The sequence below is a fragment of the Drosophila willistoni genome, assembly GCF_018902025.1.
Source record: "Drosophila willistoni isolate 14030-0811.24 chromosome 2L unlocalized genomic scaffold, UCI_dwil_1.1 Seg196, whole genome shotgun sequence".
NCBI lineage: Eukaryota > Metazoa > Arthropoda > Insecta > Diptera > Drosophilidae > Drosophila > Drosophila willistoni.
The window spans coordinates 7685680-7709824 of record NW_025814048.1 but is presented as its reverse complement, the minus strand read 5'-3'; the positions used below and the strand labels follow the sequence as shown (position 1 = coordinate 7709824).

The 24145-nt window shown below is 34.7% G+C and overlaps 2 protein-coding genes across 2 annotated transcripts; one reads left to right on the top strand and one right to left on the bottom strand.

Annotated features, from left to right (window-relative positions):
• Positions 1 to 14995: 14995 nt before the first annotated feature.
• LOC6640556 (phenoloxidase-activating factor 2) lies at positions 14996 to 18002 on the bottom strand. The gene is made up of 3 exons (XM_002063048.4): positions 17928 to 18002; positions 16050 to 16542; positions 14996 to 15984 (listed from the first exon to the last, which is right to left on the bottom strand). The coding sequence occupies exons 2-3, from the start codon at positions 16533 to 16535 to the stop codon at positions 15106 to 15108; spliced, it is 1365 nt and encodes a 454-aa protein (XP_002063084.1). The 5' UTR covers positions 16536 to 16542; positions 17928 to 18002; the 3' UTR covers positions 14996 to 15105.
• A 306-nt stretch (positions 18003 to 18308) lies between these two features.
• Positions 18309 to 20255, top strand: LOC6640557 (phenoloxidase-activating factor 2). Its single transcript, XM_002063049.4, has 3 exons — positions 18309 to 18353; positions 18614 to 19132; positions 19187 to 20255. Exons 1-3 carry the CDS (start codon positions 18342 to 18344, stop codon positions 20084 to 20086), a joined length of 1431 nt encoding a protein of 476 aa, XP_002063085.2. The 5' UTR covers positions 18309 to 18341; the 3' UTR covers positions 20087 to 20255.
• Positions 20256 to 24145: the final 3890 nt, after the last annotated feature.

Genomic DNA, 24145 nt, shown 5'->3' with positions numbered 1-24145 from the left:
CGTTTGTTTTTACTCAATGTTCACTTAGATTTCATTTCCGCTTTTGTGGAACAGACTGGCCTTGTTCAAACACACACACACTGAGTTCGTCTTGCCTGTGATATGGCATCTGATTTCCGCTTTTGGCGCGAACTGAGATTGACTGACGGTTCCAGTGTCTCTGTCTCGGCCGAGACTCTCTCCCCCATCCATACATACCATCCTATGTCTATCTCTTGGCCATGTGTCCTTCAAAGTGAAAGTTTTGCAACTTTTGTAGCAAAAGTTACCACAAAGTTGCCATCTACTTTTTTGCTCCCTCTCGGGTGTGTGTGTTACTTTCGTTGACATTGAAAGCACATTAGGTGCGGTTGACTGTGTGTGTGTGTGTGTGTGTGTGTGTCGTGTCCCTTGCATTCCATGTGAGTGCCTTTTGGCATTTCAATTTGGTAAATTAAATACAATTTGATTTCAATTGATGCAACTATTTCAATTGTTTTCAGTTATTTCTTTTATTTCTTTTTTCGTGGCCTAAGTCAATAGGCGGGAGACCTTTTTGTTTTCACTGATTTGTGCATACAAGAAAAAAAAAGGGTGTCTACTCTCAAAACATCTCGTTCTCTTGGTTCTATGTAAATTGTTTGAAAAAGGCTTTTTTTTTTCTTCTTTTTGCTAACTGATTCTGCTCTTAACACGAATTCTTTACGCCATGTTGCACATTTTGCGAATGTTGCCAAGTTCAAATGGCTGTGAAAATGCACACGCGTTTGCAAAACTTCAACAACCTCCCCCTCCCATTTTCCCCACCCACTCAAACACACACCCAAGTTCTTACCCCTCACCAATTTAAACAGATCTATTCGGGGAATGGAAACTAGAAGTCGTAAAAATGTGTTTGCCAAGGAGGGAACTCTAAAACAAAATGAAGTTCAGCTTTATTCCAACATCTTCCAATTCGCGAAGTCGGTTAATTTTTGATACATTTTGTTTAACTTAATTCCAAGTAACGCACTTGATTCATTTCGTTTAAGGCATCGAGGCGACTTTCGGCTCCAATTATAACCACTGGCAATAAACGATCCTGATCGATAACCATCAGATGAACTATAACATTGACCTTTCGTGATTTAATGGAACTCAATTTGCGGCGTCTCTGCATTTTTGTAAATAAATATGTATATTTTATTTTACTTCTGATGTTTGTTTTTACTTTCGTATATATGTTTGTTTATTTCCCTTGAATGGCTGGGTTTGAATTATTCTCAAATGTTAATATCAGTACATACTTGATTCTGGAAATATGTTTTCATGTTTTTTTTTTTCAAATTATTTTTTCAATAATTTAAATGATTTTGTCTTTAATACCTGTTCTATCTTTCCTCTTTAACTGTTCATAAGCACTTTGCCTCAAAGGCTAAAAGGAACTTGATAGAAATCGAATTTCAAATTCTATGAATTTTATTACAAGGTCAAGAAGGTCTAAGTAAGGGTCAAAGGTAGAAAAGGTAGGTCAAGGGTAGAATTCATTTGATGTATTTAAGTTCATAATTGTAAAAGTTATAGAACTTTTACAATATCTTTTAGCTGAGTAGTTGTGGTCGTCTTATAATTTTGGTGTAGGCAGAAATGATTTTCCGAAGATACTTTCTGCTTTTTGCAAATTTGCTACCATGGCGATTAATAAATCAACAAATTTCAGCTCTTAACGTCAATGAGTTTGCCTAAATTGGATTGAAAGCAGTTAAGATTAAGATCTTATAATACCCTTATGGTTAAGGGTATAAAAACATCGCCTAACTTTGGTGAGGGGTAATTGTTTACTGGCCACTAATGTGGTCTAAAGAGAGAAAGACCTTTCTTTTGCTCTCGCTCTCCTGTAGATGCTTTAGATAACTAACGGTTATTTTGGGACACATTCGAACTGCGCAGCCTCTGAGAGAGCCAAGGTGGTAAGATTAAAAAAAAAGCTTGGACTTTTAAATCAAAACATTGTGGCCAAAATACTTCCCCTCCCCGCGCTGCTCTCTATCACCATTTCTTAGCCAGCTCTAAAGGCAAACGATGTGGAACTAGATCTAACCCTTACGAACCCCCCGTTCCCTTCAATATCACATTGTTGTTATTTGTTACCATTTGAAGATTTCCATATACTTTTTTTATATATGTACCTATATAGATATATGTATGTATGTATGTTTGCTTGTATGTGTATTGGAGCAGCATGAGAACATTTGATTGAATTGTTATTGTTATTTGACTGTATGTTTGTAGTTTGTACATAGATTGTATTTGGTTTCATTCGTTCGTTTTGGTCTTTTTTTGGTCTATTTTTTTTCTTCTTCTTATTTTTAGTGTTGTTATTGCTTGATGCTTTTTTGCGGCCATTTAGAGAAGTGCACCATTTAGGCCAAAATAGTTGGAAATGTGTGTGTGTGTGTGTGTGTGTGTGCTTGTGTGTGAATAAATAACGAGCCGAACGTGAGTTGATTTTGGTTCAGTCTTTGGCATATTGTTGTTTGTCTTTGAACACGTGTATGCCAATTCACAAAAGTGTACCAACGGCAGCCATTCGGTGTCTTTCTTGGGCTTTTGTTTGTTGTGTTTTTTCCATTTTTGGTCAGCTAGTTGGGCTAGTTAATGGTTGAGTAACTGGCACCCCACATATGTATGTATGTACATATGTAGCTGACCCTGACCTACTCTAACTCTGTTGCTTTCCGGACTTTTTCTGTCAGAATTGATTTGAATTGGCATCTCTACTTTCTCTTCCGTTCCTGTTCAAGATGATAATGATGATGATGATGGTGGTCTGTTTAGCTTGTCACATGCTGGCGCTTCTTTTCTTTGATATGCACTCATCTATGCCGAGTATGCAGCATTCATTTTAGCATCACCTTCTCCTCCTCCTCCTCTTTTCCCACCACCATACAAGTGTTCAAATGTCGCCATGACAATTGCCTGGCAAAGTGTCAGACAGAGCCAAGTGCTCTTGGCCAATTCACATAATTAGCACTGGCTCGAGGAGAGATGAGTGTGTGTGTGTGTGAAAGTGTCCAAGTTGATTAGTCAAGCTTAAGGACAAATGCATCTATTACCGCTACCCCCGCACTCCACCCTTTAGGGTAAATAAACATTTGAATGGGTCACAGAATGTGTGAGAGAAAAGTGTCGTGTCGGAAATGTGAGGTGAGAGAATTAAGTTCTTTAGCATTTGCAAAGGTCAAAGCTGGCAAACTGAGTTCTTAATTGGAGCTGCTAAATATGTGTAGAGACAATTGCTGTCTTATTTAACCTTTGACTACGGATTCCAAGAAGCTTTAATGAAATCTTGTACTCAGCTTCGCTTTGTTACTTATTTTGCCTCTAAAAGTAAGCAACACATTTGCTTTCAACATTTTAATCTCACTTTTAGGGTTACCAGCACTTGTAATAGTTATTCTATGGCATATGATAAGTTATTTACATAGCATCTGGCAACGCCGTGTCGTCAGCTTAGCTTTCTTATTGTACGCTTGGTTGTTGTTGGTTTGAAAATTAAGAAATAAGTGTGTGGTTATTGAGGTCGTGCAGTTAGCTTTCAAATTGATGTTTTTCCAATTGTTTTGCTTGAAGGATTGCTGAAATTGGAATAGATTATCGTTTTTTGGATGGAAATTGGAGACGCCTCTGTCGCAGATAGAGAAGAAAAATGGCAAGCTACAAATAAACATGCAAATGTGTTGCAAGGAAAAATTTAAGAACTCTGCCATTTTATTGTTAATTTTTGTTTATGTGAATTTAACTTGAAAGATATGATTGAAACATGAGATCCAAGGTGATATCAACTGGATGGGTAAAAATAACTTATTAAATTTGTATGCATTTTTAATTTTTAAATTATCATAATTCACCAATCCAATTGTTACGTGAAGTCTAAGACGCCATTTTATTGGGTTATTTGGTGTTCGTTAATGTTTTGTTGTGTTGGTTTTTCAGTGTTGTCTAAGAGAAGGCTGTACAACGTCAAAAAGTGTTGATAAACACCAGAGATCTAATCTCTTAAATTTACTTGAATGTTTGCTGGACAATTCAAATGACTTCAATTCTCGAACTTTGTAATATACATCTCTAGATAATTCTAAGAAACACAAAGAAATGGTTCTAATGTGAACTTTCCCATACACCGAAGTTAAAAAATGAGAATGTAGTCCCTTACACATATTGTATTTAAACAACATTTAAAAAAAACTCTAAATACTGCTTTGCAAACTTAGTAAAAATTAAATTAAAGTCACTTCAATTTTGACGAAAAAAAAGAGAAAATGTAGGTAATTTTGTGAAATGGCTAGTGTTATTTGGTTAAGTGTGTGTTGAACACATTCTTTATGGGGCGTTTCTCAACTTTGAACGAGCATTTCGCTTACGAAATGTTGCAACATTAGCGCCCATAAGTATGCAATGGTAATAAGATCCAAAAAATAAGGCAACAAAGTGGCAGCAGACACGAGATCCCCCAAAAACCAACCAAAATGTTGCTGTTGCATTTGGCAAACACTTACGAGAGAGTGTGGTCCTGCCTCTACGAGTTCCTTCAGCTCCTTTAACTATATATATTCCTTCACCTACTTCATGACCATGTATTCTCCATCGCTTCCCTTACCAATTCCGTGTCCATGTTCCTGTTCCAGTTCCCTGTTACTGCTGTTGTTGCTCACTTGCGCATTCTTGTCTCGGACATGAATTACGTTTACCGACAATTAATTTCAAGTGAAAATGTGCTAAAACTTTTAATTGGGCACCCAAGTGGCTGCTGCTGCTGCTGCTGCTCCTCTGTTAGAGGAGAGAACCCATAAAAATGTCGACACCAAGCCAGGTAAATTTGTTCCCAACAGATGCAGCAGCCAAAATGAAGGTACATAAGTAAACGAAATGTTCCGCTCCACACCTGATTAGCAGGACCAGGAACCATAATAAAATCCCTCCATCTCTTTAATGTTGGTTGGTCTGTTTTTTTTTTCTTGCCTTCTTTTTCAAACATTTGTGCGCAATTTAATGAAAGCAAAACATGCATATACATTTATGTATATATGTATGCACATATATATTCATTCATTCATATCATTTTCCCATGCTAAATACAACTTTTGTTTTCTTTACGGCAAATGCAAATTGATGTTGGCTCCGGGCAACATTTAGCCCCGTCGCTCACCTGATTCACCTGCTTCACCTTTTGTTTGCCCGCTCTTTATTAAATGCTCTCACTCTTTCACCTCTCACTTTCCAGTCTGTGTGGCATATTGAAAAATATTTGCTTATCAAATTACGCACAGCGACTGTGAACATTCCAATTGTCGACGGAGTTAGAGAGTCAGAGTTCAAAAATTTAAACCAAACAAAAAAAGAAGCAGAAAAGCAAAAAATCAAAGAGCAAGTTTAGTCGAATTATATGCAGACCCACCCAGGGGAGAGGTGAGAGAAAGAGAGACTAAGTGTGAGGAGAGGAAAATTTGTATGCCCGGTTGCACATTTGCCAAATGTTTACTTATTTTTTCTTTTTTTTTCTCCCTCTCATCTCGCATCTTGAAGCTGCCAGCTGTTGCAGTTTTAATTAGTGCAAGTTGAAGAAGCAACAAACCTCCACCCAAACATCCATCCATCCATCCCCCAGCCACAATCCTCAAGGAGTTGAAGTTGTCAAGTAAAGGAGTTTTGCAAGATTTCCATTGACTCTAGACATGGATGATTTGGGACTAGTGAGAAGTTTTGCGTACCCAGACAGAGAAGAAGGGAGAGACAGACAGAGAGACTACTTACCATACTATCCCCAGTCGAACAATCAAGTTCTGCAAAAGATAAGATCATATAGATCTTGTGTTTCTTGTGGATTGAATTGTGTCCATTTTTCCCACTTCAATACTTCAATACTGAAATAGTAAAATTATTTTAAGAAAAATGCAAAAACAAAGAGATAGAAATTTTATATATCGTTTTTCATTTGCTTAAAGTTTGAATTGTCTGGAAATGGGATTAAAAATATATTTTCAAAAACGAAGTTTTTGCCTTTTAGCCATCTTAAAATTTTTTGTGTTTAGGAAATAGGTAAATAGGATTGGCAAAGACATATAAATATTTTTAAAACCATGGACATTTTAAAATTTTAATAATTTTCTTAACAATCTTAAATCTGCTATCTTAAAATGCATTCTGAATATATATTAAAAAGATAAAAGTGGTTTAGAAATAAGTGAATAAAACATATTAATTATTATTATATATTTAATAAATTAAACTAGAATTAAAATTTTAGTTTTGTTTTCAGTTTGACATTCTGAGTTCTTCTTCTTCATAAAAGAGTTGTTTCTGAAAGTATCCAAAAACGTTATAGATTCTAGAATAAAGATTTTAAGAAAATTTTCTTTCCAAAAAGAAATCTAATGAAAATAGTTAAAAAACAATCCAAGGAAATTCTTTAATAAAAAAAAAAAATTTTCTAAATTTTTGTTATCCAAATGTTTGTATAGTATTTGAATTAATTCTTTATCTCGAAGTAAATACCAAAACGATCTAGAAATTGAGTTGAAGAATTGTTAGCTTTTATCTCTTAACTAAGCGAAAAACATGTAAAATTCGTATTAAATTAAATTCGTTTTTAATATGCTCATCTTGCACTATTCCAAAGGGGGGAAAAGCCAGGCTGAAGCTTAATTTTCTTTCTTTATTCTTTATTTTTACAAAATTTTATCATGAGATTTAATTTTTTGTTGTACCGATTTGAGAAATTTTACCTTGAGCTAAATCTGCTGAAGAAATGTTGAATCAATTGAAAGTGTCATTCTCTTTCCAAAACTCATATGACCATTTCATTTAAAGAGTATGTTGATAGTCGTTAACTTGTCTACCTTAGCTTTAAGTCCGTCTTAGTTGGTCTCCTTCCTGACCATTTCTAAAGTCAATGGTTCTTAGTTCTACAAAGTTTTGGTTTTTTTTTGTTTGGCTCAAATCTCTTGGTTTGTGGTAAGAAATAATTCCGACCACGCCTCTGACAGAGCAAGGGTTGTAATTTAGCATGAATGTTAAAACAAAATATCATTTTTGGAATAATTTTGTTGGGTTACCTGTTAGCCTGATTCTTGGCTAACATTTTCATTTGGTGTACCTTAAAGACTAAACAGCAAAGGACTGGACGACCACAACAATGATTACAGTCTCATGCATGTATACACACACACACACACACACACATTCTCTCATACACACACACACACTTACTTAGTAATTTGCATATAGATTAAGGCAGCGTAATGCCGTCGAAGACAAACAACCGCAAAGTCAGTTGTCGGTAGACGGTAGTCAGGAGGAGTCTAGAGTCGGCAAGATAATCTTATGAACCCAAAGGACTTAGGACTGAGGACACAGGAATCTACTCACTTGCTACGCCTACTCTTTGTGTGTTTGTGGGTGTGGCTAGTAGTAGTTGGCTTGTTTGACTATTTCTTGCAGTTCTTTTCCTCATGTGCTCGCTCTTGGCTCTACATATGCATGTATTTTTAGTTCTTGTTTTCTTTTTTCTGTTTTTCACCCCACACACACACACATACACGATATTTAGGTTGGCGACTGCTCGGAAAGAATCTAGCGGGAGGCGTATCCTGTTTGTCCTTTTGTATATGTCGTGCTTTGATGCATTGTTTTACGCTGCCTAATTGCACTTTTAAACGTTACTCTTAAAGCTAATGGAAATTTAAAGGCTCAATAATCACAATAACCAAAAGTTGCTTCATCTTAAAAGTTATGAAGTCACAAAAGAGTGATTTTAAATGTTTATAGGTGTTTTATATTTTAGGAATAATCAAAAGTCATTCCAAAAAGCACTGAAAATTCCATGACCAAATTTCACAATCTTCAGGTTAGGGTACAATATTTTTTTAAACTTCAAATATGGCAAAAAAATTTCTACTTCCCCAGCTCTTTGTTAAAAATTTTTTTTTATTGACTTGAAAAAGTTATATTTCAAACAACAACAAATTTAAATGGTATACAAATTTTAGAAATTCATAGAAACAATTTTTTTACATTATTTTCACATATTTTGTTTTGACAAATCTTGACGATGGTTTCTATGTGAAAATTAAAAATTTGGCAACAAAAATTAGTTTTTGTAAAGATTTTATGATAAAAATAACATGAGTTGTAAAGAAAATAAAGACAAAATGAAAATAAATTAAAAATTGACTGCTGTAAAGGCAGGAAAATAAAATTTTTTTTCTTTTTTTAATATCTCAAAAGTTTAGCCAAGATTTTTCAAAAAATTCTTAGTTTTCCCAAGCTACAAAATGACAGATTTTTGTTCAAATTCATGATATGTAAATGCCATAAAGATTTTAAAAGATTAGCAGCAATTAAAACAAAGTCAACATTTTACAAAAATAAATTTAATTAGAAGATGGCAAAGGCGAAATATATTGATAACATATTGTTATTCTTATATATATTGAGATAGTTAAAAATTAGGGAAATTCTGAGGGAGAACTGGTTAATTTTACCTCCAAAATCCAATCTTCTTCAAATTTTCTTCACAAATATTATGAACTTTATAGATTCACCAAAGAAAATGGCAAGAATTTTTAAAGAAAACTTTGAAAGTTGTAAAATAAAGGTCTTTCTTGAATGATTCTGCCAAATGTTTAGAAGGGGAACTTTTTCCTTTTAGGTCTCTAACCGAAACAACTGTCCCTCAAATAAAAGTTGGATCCACTTTAGAGGTTAACTTGATGAACATCATAAGATTAGATATATATGCACATATAAACGTACATATAAGATTGCAAAGAAGTAGCACTAATAATATCAGATATACATAGATAGCAAATCAATAAAAACAATTAATTTCTCCTAGAAGAGAATTTACGTCTTATGAAGATTTCCAAACTTGCATAAATTGTGCTTTTCAAACTATAATATTAATTATTAGCTATTTAACTTTAGCTCATTTATTGCAAAACGAGTTTATCATTAACAACTTTGCTATACATTTTTAGCTACACCTACACCAACTGCCCTGTTATGCAGTCTCTTTTTGCTTTCCCACTGGCATCATTAAAATGAAACAACACAAATCATGCCATTGCCCCCGGACCACCTCCCACCAGCCACGGCTACTGAGTAAGTGCCCAATGGCTATATTACGTTGGAAAGGGATGGGAAGAGAGGGAGGTGGAGTCGAATAGCTAGAGAATTCTATGGGCAACATCGAGTAGATGCCATAAATAACACAGCTGCCATTTAGCTAAAACAAAATGAAATTTTTCAATTAAACTAAAGGCCATTTGGCCCATAGCGCACCATAGCGCCAATGTCATTAGCAGGTGATACAACGAGGGGGATGAGCTGGTCACGGGAAGAGTCACATTGGAGGAACATAAATTAAAATCGAAGTCTGACAATTTTATGTTCATACCTAAATACATTGGAAAATGGTTCAAACTTCTATTGAATTGTTTAAATAAATTCTTTTACTAATTCTCTCTCTCTCTCTTCACATACATATGTAGAAACATATATCCAGGCTAATTGACAATTCAAAATGTTTTGTGTGCAACGCGACAAGTGGACAAGTAGAGCTGGTCATAAAGTTAATAAGCAATTTGCATAACAAATTGTCTAAAATGCCTGACAACATGTCGTTTTGGAATAGGAAATGAAATTGCCTATATGTGTTTGTATGGGCGAGCCGAGCAATAGCATATAGAACTGGATATGAAGCGGCATACACGGGGCGCATGCTTAATGTGTTACGTTGCGTTGCGTATACGCAACGTTGGCATGCATTTAATTGTTTCGAACTGAACGAACTGAAGCGAACGAGCGAAATCCACCAGCACAATGATAGCTGGCAGGCTTCACTACTTTTCCACCCATACTTCATCCGCCCCCACCCCCCCACCATCTCCAGTCCATTCCTCTCAGCCCAGCAGCCATGACACTTTTTCACTGGCCACAGGGTTTGGCATTTTTCAAATGCATGTTCGTAATTTATTCTCGGGCTGTTAATTAGCATGACAACAATGTGAATGTGAAAGAATATTATGAGAGCGAGACGGACACAAAAAGAAAGAGAGAGAAAGAGATTGAAGTAGGCAAACAGAACAACGAGTGGGAGGAGTTGACTAAAGCACAAGAAGTCGACTTTAAACATAATCTCTCTTTGAATATATTTACTATTAATGGCTTTGATCGTTTTAGGTGTACAGGTTATAAAAACTTTTGAAATTCTTAAGATACTATTTGATTTTTAATTTATTATTAAATTAGTTAAGATCCTTAAGTAATAATTGTTCATGATTTGAAAAATTGTCTTTATATAAATTGTTTTAAACTTTTGTCTTACAATTAGTCTGAAGACAACAACAACTATTTTGACAGGATTTCCTTTCGTCTTTGATTTTACATCTTACAATCAGTTTTATCGCTTTTTTGTAACTGTAACTGATTTTTTCATAATATCTAGTTTTTGATTAAAAGATTTTCAATTCTTTCTTGTGGTCAAGTGGTCATAATAGACTTTCTGTTCTGCTTGGGTTTCTCATTCAAATGATACAAAACATTATTAGAAATTTTATTGTGAGTATCGCCTTTTTAGTTAATTAAAGGTAATTAACTATTTTTGACAGGTGTTCTTTTTAAATGTTGTAGATGACTTTTTGGTCATATATCTTGGCTCATATATCATATATCTTGGCTCTATATCTTTTTTACCAAGTGGATTCTATTCATTAGGTAAAACGATATCAAAATCGGACAAATTGAAAAGATCTATATAAAACATAGTCGTTCTTGATCAGGCAAACAAAAAAGGTTGGTAAATGTCGAAAAATATTTTGTATATAATAAATTTAAATAAAATAATTCAAAATCCTTTTGTATGTTTTTTTGCTCAGTTCTTGTTTCAGCTAATTGGATGTATTTACGAATGATGTACATACATACATATTTTTTGCAATTCTTGACTTTACATAACTTTTTCTGGTTGCTGTAGCATGAATAAATCATTGTCTAAACATGTTTCAAGATGTATTTATACTAAATAATTGAAAAATAATCCAAAAGTTATCTTAAAAATTTTGTTAAATCTCGAAAAAGTAGTAAATTAAAAAGAATTTAAATTTTTATTTGCGCTCTTAAAAAGAAACTTGAACTTAAACTATACAAAAAACATACACATTAAAAAAAAGAAGCATTAAAATAGGATTGGGAAAAATATGTTTAAGAACCTCCCAAGAAAAAACATTTCAGAAGGATCTTTCAGATAAGTATGTATTTCCTAGTTTTACTTCCACTTTCTTTAGCTTTATTCAACTACTTATTTAACTTTTAACCAAAAGTTGAAAATAATAATAGTTAAAAAATTTGATAAAGACAGTTAAATTATTATTTTTATAAAAATATTATGTATCATTTTATTGATTATATAGTTTCTATGAGTTCATCATAGACCACTGTTTATAGGGTGTCTAAATAACATGGTTATGGTTGCATTTAGCGGATTTTCCACTGCAATTACCCAGTGTCAATTGTTCACGTGTATGTGTATGTGAGTGTGTGTTGCAACATTAGTGGCATGTTTTCCTATTTTTTTTTTTTCATACAACATCCATGGGGCTCACACATACTTAGCCACCCATCCACCAGCAGAACTAACTGCCATTTGCAGCTGTTTCTATTTCCCGTTTGGCAGGCCACAAAGCAGCAATGGTTCCCTTGAACCCAAACCATTTCCCCCTCACGACCTACCCCTCCTCACTTGATACTATATCATTTGTAATTTGATGCCAGAGAGCGAGAGAGAGAGAGAACTAGAGGGCACAAGCTATGCAGAGACTGAAAGCGGGGCAGAGAAAATGTGCCTCAAAGTATGCAACACAATTGCGGCCAGGGCCATTATAATTGCAAACATGCACACATACACGAGAGAGGGAGACATAGACGCACACATTTGCAGTTTGCATATGCATTTTGCATTATGCTTTATTATAATTAAATGATAATCAATTTGGCAAATATTTGATTTTTGCCCCAGCTTCAAGGAAATGGAAACTAAACTAATCAACCATGAATTTGCTCACGACATGAGAGGGACAGACAGGCAGACAGGGAGTGAGTTAGAGAGAGAGTTAGAGAGAAGAAGAAGTGCTTTGGGGATTGAAAATGAGATACAACAGCAAATGTCAACGACACATTCAAATCTATTTCTCTCTCTATTTGTTACTAACTCGCTCACTCTTTCCCTCTCCTTTCTTCGGTTTATTGCTTGCACAATTCTCCAAATTTGCCACTTTAAATGTGTTTGTTTCTATTGTTGTTTTAGTAGCTATCCATCTATAAAATGAATGCGTAAGAAATCAGTTTAGTTTCATTCTCAAGGCCTGAAATATTAAGATTAGGTAAACTGAATTTAAATGTTGAAACTAAACTGATACCCAATAAGAATCTTCATGGAACAACTTAAGGCAAATATATAGATTTTATATAGGTAGCATTTTAATTTTCCTAGTCATTGCAGAAAGAGAAAACGAGTCATTGATAATGGGATCTTTGTATGATAGTTTCTCATCGGTGTTTCTTTTATTAAGGCTTATAACTTCATGTGGAAAGAAGAATATACCGAAAAGTACAAATTTCTATACCCTCAAAATGGAATGATAAAATGTTAAGATATTGTCATTAAAGAAGCTTTTTTTAGATGTATGATATAAGATACACCACCAGTCTAATCCATAGATATAGCAACTAGCATGAGTATTAGCAATAAATAATAAGAAATTCGCTGAAACAATTCAAGTGCTGGATGCTGAAGCACTCATGGAGCAGGGAGCAGCCCCGAAAATCAATTCCCTTTAGCTATTTGCACAGCGTGTAATTTCTCAATTTTTTATTTCATTTTTCTGCTTTGCTTCGTTTTTCTTTCTTTTTTTCTTCTCTTGCTCCGGGAGAAACTCTTAACCCGATTCCATGCTGGCCATGAAGGAGGCTTCTCTGTAGCTGATGTTGTTCGGCTGTTGCCATTTCTGTTGTTTCTTTTCAGCTTTTTCACTTAATTTTGTGCAAGTATAGGAAGTGAGTGGAGAGGAAAGGAGGAGAAGGGAAGGGGAAAACAGCATCTACAATATGCTATGACTTGGACTATTTATAAGCTGCCTTCTTATTTCTCTACTTCTTCGTATTCTGCTACTGCTTTTACTTCACAATGCGGCGATAAAAGTTGCAATAAATCAGTTGGTCGCTCTGCCCAGTTGGAAACCTCTGGGAAGGAGGGGTTGGGGTGGGAATGAGACAAGTTGCTATGGCAAGAGATAGCCAAGATAGATAAGGCATGGAAACACATTGATAAATGATAAGAATATATTTCTATCAAACAGAAATCATTTCGCTCAAAAGTATGCCTGCAAATAATAAATAAATTTGCGCTACAAATCTTCAAGCAATTGTCTTTATAGAATTGTGTAGTATAGTTTATTGATAACATGTATAACTATCAATATATGTATGTCTATACTTACATACATCACTGTGGGTCAAAAGGTTCTATCTTGGAATCTTTCTGCAGGCTTTGTCTCAATTTTTGCTTCTATTTCCCGCTGTGACCGCCTATGAAAGTACTTGAAAAGCAGTATGAACTCAGGGATCTCAATTACTGCTCTATGCTATAAAGAGTAAACTGAAACGAAGTCAAAAACGTGTATTACACAAGCTGTATAATCCTAGGCATCTCCCATATGTATATGAAAATACTTCTAATTGAGCATATATATACAAATATATACATAGAAGTTAGCACACGCGTTTCTCCACGATTCGCCAAATCCTTCAGAACAAGTAGATCCATGCCCTGCACCCCGACCAACTATGATGCAGCAAGACGACACGCAATACCAGAAACTGCTGAATGAGTTCTGGGTAGTATACCCGCCCTCTTTAAAAGTCACGATGACAAAACACACATCCCGTAACCCTAAGAAGTACGTTGTGACTCATTTTAATCGACTTCCTATACCTAGAGTAAGCACTTTAACGCTTGACCCAATACTAACTTTCTATCACTTAGCATAAACACTTTTCTATTCACCTTTGTAACCAACCCATTTCTGATGAATTCACCGGAAGAGCAACCTACTGTCAACATCGGCCACAGTACCATCAATAGACGTTGATCAGCCCTATCGAGGTATATTTAAGGCCCCGATCTCTGGAAGAGCGGCAGTCTTAGTTTAGTGATTCAAGTGATTAATAAACGAATTATAACTATAAATCAAAGCTTCTGTGTACTTAGTTTCATGGTAAACTAGTGGTTAAAGAAAGAGTCTTGCGTGTCATCTCCCATGTGTATCGGAAGGATCATGGTAATGCCAGACCCCGACATGGAAACACGTATGATAGGCTTGTAACTGGCTCCCGTGAAAAATATATAGATATAGAAACCAGATTCGTATCTATGGACCAGTAATTTAGATAATAATTTTGGGTATCTCGAACCATAAATATATATCTAAATAAGTAAATATATGGATCTAAATAAGTAAGCAAGAAATCTCTGCTATAAGGATCTAGTTCGTCAATACAATCAAAAAACCATTAACATATTTGTATTAGGCCATAGCTGGAGGTTAAAAAAAACATATCCAAAGGATTATATACTCTTTCAAATACTCTATATATTCTTTAAAAAATGATTTCAAGGCTGGAAAATTAACTTAATTGATCTCTTGCCGTAGTCGAACTAAAATACGGCTTCACCTAGATTTGGGAATTCGACTGTCAGGCTGCTGCATTCAATTGGGAATTCATTGCATAACCTGCACTAAAACCTATACAAAGTTGATATAATTTTGAATGAAATATAAATAAAGATAGATAACGCTGAAAATACTAAAAACTACTTAAAGTACTTAATTAAGTCTGTATTAGACCATTTAAAATGGCCAATAAAATGTTATTCTTACCTTCTTCTACCATACCATAAACAAAAAGAAAAGAAATCGAATTAATTTTCCATGATATCTGTAAGTTTGTATTATTCCTTGGGATGCCTATAAATCCGTTGTTTAAATTCTATTTATTAATTATTACGATTGAGATTTGTCGTGTTTTCTGTTATGGCTTTTCCAGAGTGAAATTCAATGCCTTGACCTTGTCATCGATCCAAGTTCTGAGATATGCAACATTTGCATAAACCGCTGGCAAGTCCTCCTCGCCACACTGAACGCCCCACGACACTATGCCAGCCATTTGGAAGCGATCAGTGTGTCCTGGCAGCGAGCAGAAGAGTGGTGAACCGCCATCACCCTTGCAGGTGTCCTTGCCCCGTTGGCCACCAGCACAAATAAAACTGGGACGCAATCGAAAAATTCTACCCAGAACTGTTGTTCTCAACATCCCCTGACATTCGGCTTTGCCCACCACCGGCAAATCAATGCGTTTCAATACGCGTTCCAGCTTATCGCTGTTTGGTTTCTTGGTTCCCCAACCGGTGGCATAGCAGACTCCCGTATTGAATTCGGCCTTCACTTTCGGTGACTCCTGCTGTGGCAGGCACAGTGGTTGAATATGTGGTGCCAATTTCATCGGCTCTTCCAGCACCAGCAAAGCAATATCATTGTAATACCTATCCGGATCGAATTCCTCATGGGTGATTATTTGACGAATACGTGCCACCACATGCTCATGCGGTTCATCCAGACTATTGAGATCCCATTCACCGGCTCGAGCAACTAGTGTGTCCACTGTTTGATTTCTGATATTGTGAGCACTTGTTATTACCAATTGGGGATGAACTAAAGTGGCGCCGCATAAATATTGATTACGTCCCGTAAATATGGCCATCATCCAGGGAAATTCCCCGAACAGAGACACATCCGAGTCATACTCATAGGTATCCTTGTCGGGAATGAGACCCATGGGATTGCTCCAGCCACATCCCCGATATTTGAAATTTGTTAGCTTGGCAATATACGGACTCTCATCTTCATTTAACTGTAAATCAGACAAAGTACTTGGATAAACTTTTAAATTCCTTTTCTTTTTTTTAAACATTTTACCTTCTGATCTATGCGGCAACAACGATGCAAAGATTTCGTACACTCACTTGTGCCAATTCTTGGATTGATAATATGTCGTCCATCATCGATTATTATATTGTCCTGGCACAATTTCCTTGGCACACATTCCATATTTGGTCCACAGCTCTCATATCTCTCATCATCGTCGCCAACTGATTGACCCACAATTGATTTTGTCATTATTCCCGATGTGGGTTGTCCAGCTCGACTTGCTGCATCGGCATCCCAGTTCTCCAGTTGCTCTCGCTCGCAGCATATGTTATTCATATTAGGACCACAAAAGCGAGCTATCCGTGGTTGTATACCCTTGAAACGTCCCGAATCATCGGTCTCATTGCAACGCTGCACAGTGACACAAACCTCATCAGAGCGGCACAGAGAGTCTACATTTTGTCCATAGGAGAAGTTTATTGACCAGATAAGGGCCAGCACTTGCAGCCACTTCCATCCACGAAATGCCATCATCGTGAAGCTACAAAAAATACAAATATTTTAAGTTGACGAAATTTCGTGGCTAAAATTTAGTATGTCCTGCATTAAGATCTATAAATATTAGAGAACCAAAGATGACAATTTACTACTTTTTAATAAAGTATTATCAAAAAAGTTGTTAATGAAGTCGGTAAGGTTTCTAGTAGACAGCCATAAACATTCATTTATGATATTTAAAATACTATGCAACTTCGATCAGACGTTTTTTTAGATAGAAGTGGTTTTGGATTTGGGTTTTTAAGGCTTTGAAACATTCGTGGACATGTCAAGGATATGACAATAATTTTGAGTTATTTAAAAGAAAAGGGTTTTCGGGTGTTAGTCTCATATGTCGTAAATGTAGTCTTATTTATATGGTGTGAGTTTTTCTTGGTATTTAGCTCTTTAAGCTAGTAATCTACTGCGAATTTGTAGTGACTATTTATGGCCTTATACTAGTTAGATTTCTGTTTAATTGAAAGTTTACTTAGGTTGAAAAGTAGTTTTTTTTTAATCTGTTTATGTCTATCTTATTATAGTTGGAGATGTTAATGAGGGGCGATATAGTTGTATTTTGTCGTTGCTTCTTTAGCGTATTCTTTTATCCCTATAAAGTACTATCACAATTTTAAGCAATCCAAATCATTATCAAGTTAAAAATCATTAAATCTAATTTTAATTCTTATTTTAGAAAAAATCCCTTATTTTTCAATTATTTTGAATTCTTCATTCTTATTGATTTTGAACACTTATAGAATAAATATATTCCAGTAACGATAAATATTTATTTGAAACATTTAATCATAAATTTATATATTTCAAATTATAAATTTTTGAACTAGGCACATTAAAACTGTTAAAGGAATTGAGAATACTTTTTATTTGATTTTGCAAAATTTTATTTTTCACTAGGCCTATTTTTTAGCAGTTGAGGTATTTAGAAAAAATGTACTCGATGAAATTCCAAAGTGCTCATTAGTGCTGATAAGAATGAGCTATAATGGATGCATTTATTGCAACGTAAATATAATTTATTTTAACGTTATCAGTTCAAATGAGTGTATATTTTTCTTATTTTGTTACACTAAATCTTTTATGTAGGCTAATATCCAAGTGATTAATTTTCACACAATTTTCACTATAGTTTTGACCACTGTATGTCGTGTTTAGTTTGTAAAACCGCAACGTTTATATGAAAACGGAACTCGACTCATTATTTATTATTGGCAGAAATAAACAAAGATCACAAATCAGTCTATCAAAATCATATATATTGATTATTAATATAGATTTCTATATATATACATATACATATATATGCGCATTTGATTTAAATACAAATATGTATGTACATATAAATACATTTGTGTGTATGTATGTACATACTTATGTATATATCACACAGAAAACAAAAAAAAACTTGAATTCCGTTTGCAAAGAATTAATTTTCATACGTTCCGATGGCGCACTCAACTTCAACTGAAGCATCTCAATGCGATTATCGAGCATTTATAGAACCGGCTTGAAATATATTGAAGAGATCAGAGACAAAGACACAGAGAGAGAGAGAGAGAGACAGATCTGAGATTATCTTGTTAATCATCATCATCATCTATCAGGAAAAAAAGAGAATGAGAGTTATTTAAGAGTAATACTAAAATATATATGTATGTTTAAGACTTGAAAATCCATGTGAATTAATTTTTTGCGTTCGCTTATAAATTCCGAGTGTGGAAGCTAAATGAATTCAGTTACAAACGAGCTGCTGTTGCATTGAGATTTCAATTCAACGCTTATTCCATGGGATTACAAGTGAGTAGAAATTATATAGTAGCAAGAAAAGTTGATCTATTGATTAAATTATTCAAATTGATTGTATTAATTAAATATTGAGTATACGCTTAGTAATCTCATGTGAGTTACAGAGTAATAAAAACATAAATCATTTATTTAAATCAATTATAAATAATATATAAATTTAAATTTTTAATGGGAATTACCCCGAAACATTACTGTCTGTCTCTCTCAGTGTTTTTTTCATGCCTATCTCTGTTTGTCTCTCTTTTTCTTAGATTGACATGTATTCCTCGTATCTTTGGGCATTATTCATCTTGATCAGCTGCCATGCGAAGGTCGGTTTAACCCAACGCAACGGTTGCAAAGCCACTGAATCCTGTGTCATTGAAGAAATTTGCACCAAGAGTGATGATTCGGGTCGAGGTCTATTAACGCCACGCTCCTTTTATCGCTATTGTGGCAATGGTTTAGTCTGTTGTGACAAAGAGCAATTGGACAATTATTATTTTAATCAGGAACAAGAAACAATTGGTAATCCTTGGGATACAACAGCCTCAACATCAACTAGCACCACAGAAGCAATCAACTTCAAGAGCGGTGATCCTGCTGCTGAAGATGGAGACGATAATGATGACTATAAAAGTTGTGGAGGGCAAAGATTATGTGTCCCTCGACATTTGTGTAGAACTGGAGAGGTTAATGATGATGGCAGATATATTATAAGGCCTAAAATTGATAGTGCAAGCAATTTTGGTTGTAAATACTTTGAGATATGTTGCCCAGTAAATGAACGGGTGAGTTTGGCTAGACGATGGCAAATAACCATAATTAATCAACTTTTCTATTAGGTGGAGAAAAAGTCCACTAGATTGCAACCAGTCACAACGAATTTCACTTATCAAGGTTGTGGTTATAGTAATCCCAAAGGATTATACTATGATCTTGTTGGCTTTAATGACAATGAATCGTTATTCGCTCAATATCCCTGGATGATTGCCCTTATGGATATAGACGGCAAATACATATGCGGTGGCACTTTAATACATTCTCAACTTGTACTAACAACTGCTCATAATGTGGCCAAATATGATGCCGATTCGATTCTGGCCCGTGCCGGTGATTGGGATCTGAATAGTCAGCGTGAACTTCATCCCTATCAGACGCGTCGTATTGCCAACAAACTAACGCATGAGAAATACAATAAAGCAAATTTCCATAACGATATGGCACTCTTGGTCCTTGAGAAGCCCTTCGAAATTTCGCCACACATTCAACCCATATGCCTGCCACCCGTTGAGACGGTGCAATTGCAAGACGATCTACTAAAGGCTCAATGTATTGCTACTGGTTGGGGAACGCCCAGTTCACCTATGAATTTAACAACAGCAACTTTGAAGATGGCCCCAGAGGAGCATTTATTAAAACGCATCGATTTGCCGGTGGTGGAACATAGCCAATGCCAGAAAAAACTCAGACGCACCATTTTAGGTCTTCGTTTCCGCTTGAGTCCAAGTTTCATCTGTGCCGGCGGTGTTGAGGGCAAGGACACATGCCAAGGAGATGGTGGTTCACCACTTTTCTGCACCATGTCGGGCCAAAAGGATCGCTATCAACTAGCAGGTCTTGTATCTTGGGGCATTGAATGCAATAATAAGGATTTTCCAGCCGCCTATACCAATGTGGCCTATTTGCGAGATTGGATCAATGGCCAAGCACAGCAACGAGGATTTGTCTTGCCAACACCATAGACAATTCGTAGAATTTGGTTAGGTTTTTGTTATTCTGGTGACCGGTTAGAGAGTAAGAAAACTAAGGCACATAAACTTTGTATATTAGTTAATAATTACTTGTACATTATTTTTACAAAACTGGCGATTAAAAACGTGATGTAAATAAAGTTTATGGTATGGGTATTAATTCATGACATTGAGTAAGTTTAGGTTAACTGATTAAAAGGGATTTGTATCTGCATTGTCAGAGTCACTTGAACTACTGAAATTTCCTTTAATGGTTAGATAAGTTAATGTTTGTAGGGCTAAACAATTAAATTTGCTTCATTCTAACCCTAATGAATACGATTTTAAACATTGAAATTTTACTTTAAATTGATTTGTAGCTTCATAATAAAAATATGGCATAAGCATTACAATTTAAAACGTTTGGAAATGAAAAGGGGTGAAATTTGTTTTCGATTATTTTTTCAACTTAGTTTTCTGGTTCTACTTGCTACATAAAATTCTTTTATTTAAGATATATATTAATATATATTAAGAACAACAAATTAATTCACTTATGGCTAATATGAGCTTAAAATACTGAAGAATAATTGAAATTTATTTGGGAGATTGAATCTAAACGTTGCATTGAGAGAATTGGCAATGACTTATCTCATCACGGACTTAAAAACGAAAGAGAAAACAGTCCTGAAATCCGATCCCGATAAAATTGTTTGAAATCCGAATGGAAAACAGTGTTTAATATTCATGCATATTCATTCAAATTGAGGACAATACAATTTTGAATATAAATAGCATTTTACAATGAGTAAGAATTCAAATAATTGCAATTATTTAGATTTTGTATTGAAAGCTTTAAATATAATTATTTTTTTACTGAAGTTATCGATTAATTTTTTTTGTTTTCTTTTAATAAAATATAATTTTTCAACATCAATTATGCAGAATAAATCTGTTTTCAATTATTGACAATAATTAAATATCTATTTTAAATTAATATGTTTTTTTTTTATTTTGGGTATTTTATTATAATTTTTCAGTCACATTGAACAGTGCAACGAAATTCTGATTCCAAGCTGCAAATATCACTTACATAATTAGTTCATATAGCCAAATTTAGACCTTTATGAGGACACAACTAAAATTAGAATGAGACTTGAATGTTAACAATGTCACATTTGTTTGAATCAATTTTGAAGTGGTTATGGCTTAGGTTAAGTCGTTGGAAGTGAAAAGTTTCGGTTATAAAGGGATTCTATTGCCCAGATATTACCTCTCTTTCGTTTTGCCAATTTGAAGCTAATTAAATATGCAGTCGAAACTGTTTAGCATCTGTTTATATTGCTCATACGCCATGTGTGCGTGTGGCTCAAATGGTTTAAGGACAACTTTTTTGTGCCACGTTCTCTCGTTGTTGCTGCTGCCAGTTGCCAGTTTCAGTTGCAGCATGCAGATGAGTTAGTCGTGTGTGTGTGTGTGTAGCATAATGATGTTGCGGCTTTTTGACTTTACACGGCCACAGAAGAGAACCCCGAAAAAGCCCCAACAAAAAGCCACAACGTTAGAGCCACCACCTGATGCCGCGTAACCCTGGCAAAAGTTGCAAAAGTTTAAATTGAATTCTTAATTATGGCACACGGAGAGACAGGAGTCTGACACACACACATACACACACACACACACACACGGAAGAGTCCTGCAAATTTAATGCACATTTTAGACAATAACTTTTGCAAATTGTCAAATGTGGCAGAGTGGATGATATATTTTGTTTACAATTTTTTGTTGTTTCTTTCTTTTTTTTTTTTGCTTGTGCTGATATTGTTGCTTTTGCCTTTTTAAGGATTCATGTCCGGTCCATGTTGATTTATGTGACTGGATGAAGCTCAAACAAATTTTGATTTGTAGCCAATATTTAGACTTCGACTGGCGAAGAGTCAGCGAGACAGTGAAACATAGAGAGAGAGAAAGAGAGACCAAACAAGAGCAAAATGCCAGCAGTTAGAGAGAGAGAGAGCTGGGGAAAGGGAGAAAAAATGTGCTGCTCTGGTTATTGAAATCCAACGCAGACAACTCTTTGCATTCGTTTGTAGGGGCAGTCAACGGGGCGTATGAGCAATCAGTCAACCAGTCAGTGAGTCAGTTAGCTACTGATATCTGCATTTATGCTTCACCTAGTGTAAATTTAACAGGAACAGCAAAATTTAAAGTGCCAATTTTAAACTGGGCCAAAACGATTGAATGAGCCCAAAATCACTTCATGGTTCTCATGCAACTTACAAGGCTCAATTCAATATTAAAAATGATTTGGGACACTAAAAATTAAATAAAGAAAAAATATAAATAGGTACATTGAAATTAAAAAAATTGTATATTCTATATATTATCTTTTGTCAATAGTGTCAAGAAGTTTATAATTTTTATATACATATAATTTATAATTTTTATATATATATAAAAGACACTTTACTTTCGATTTATACAAAAGATTTGCTTAAGAATAAAGCAATTCAATAAGATAATAATAAAATATGCAAAAAAGGTTCAATTTCAAATAACACAACATAAAAACTTTTGTTACATATGTAAAAAAATATTCAAAATATTATGAAACCTGATAACATAGGGCTTTTTGGGAGTGAGATTTTTCAATTTTAGATCCTTTTTAAGTTTTATTCAAGTTTAAAGTTTATTTGGAAATCAGTTTTTTATTAAAATTATATGTACTTAAGAAACTTAAATATAGAATATGAACTCTTAAGCTTGTCGATCTCTCTTCATCTAATTTTCATTAAAACATATTTTCTTATATGTCTTGGGGATGTTTCTTACTTACTTAAGAAGTCAAGTTATAGAAAAAGAGCTACATACTCCTTATACACTATAACTTTTTTATTTATACAAATAATTATATAAAAATAATGATAATTATTGCCATTTCTTTTAGATTGAAACATTTCTTGTTCACCCTTGGAGATTAATTAGATTATATCAACTTACCAATTAAAAATGAACAAAAGTGGAGAAAAAAGTCAAGTTCTAATTAAGTTGTTTTTCTCTTGCCTTCTTTCTTTTGGTTCTGGGTAAATATAAACTAAATTGAAACTGAATGGAGTTCAAGTCTTTGACTTTTTGTTTTTTTTTTTCCCCCTGCAAATTTAGTCTGTTGGCAAAATTGTGATTGTTGATTGTTGGTTGTGGTTTTTGTGCCCAAATGCTGCCAATTAACAAGGCAAATTTAAACGACAATGATTGCGATGATGATCATGATGATGTTGAAATTTGAGTAATTCATTTAGCAATCAGCGGCTTAAGCCGTCTCATCGAAAAGTCTTTCCTCCCCCTATAAATCTATGCCATCGTTGGTGGAAATTGGAAAATGGCAAAAGAAGACTAGAACTTTCACCTGCTCAGCCATAAATTTCCATTGCAGCGCCAGTCAATTGTGCTTAAACGACGACAACGTAGAATTTTGTAGATGCAGAACCAGCACCAGCAGCAGGTGGGGGAGGAGGAGTAGGAGACGGAGGATTACTGTGGAGAAGGTGGAACATTCATGGCAAGAGTAAATGACTTTGGCTTGCTTCTGGTTCACCTCCGTTTGCCACAATGTTCGCTTTTTTTTTTTTTTTGTTGCCCTTTTTGTTGTTTGTTTCAGAGCCAGCAATGAAAATTAGCACATAAATTCTTACAATTGCTGAAAAGTTTCAATTGGCGTAGAAAAAACGACTTAGTCTGTCATTGACAGAGAGAGAGAGACAGACTCTTAAATAAATTTATATTTAAAAGCAAGTGTGTTTTAAACAAAAAAAAAGAAGTAAAAATTTGTCAATTTCTCCTTTTCTTGTTTGTCTTTCTTATTGTCCCAAAAGGACTTGGTCTTGGTCTGGCTACCAAATATTTTCTGATATCATTTTTAAGAACCTTAAATATTTGCCCAACCACAAGAAAATATTTGTTGATTTAGGCTCATAATTGTTTTGGGGCCAACAACATCAAAAGTTGTCGGCGTCCTGCTGTGGACCAGGCATGCCAAAGTCAAATTGGTCTCGAGCTGTTTGCTTATTACCA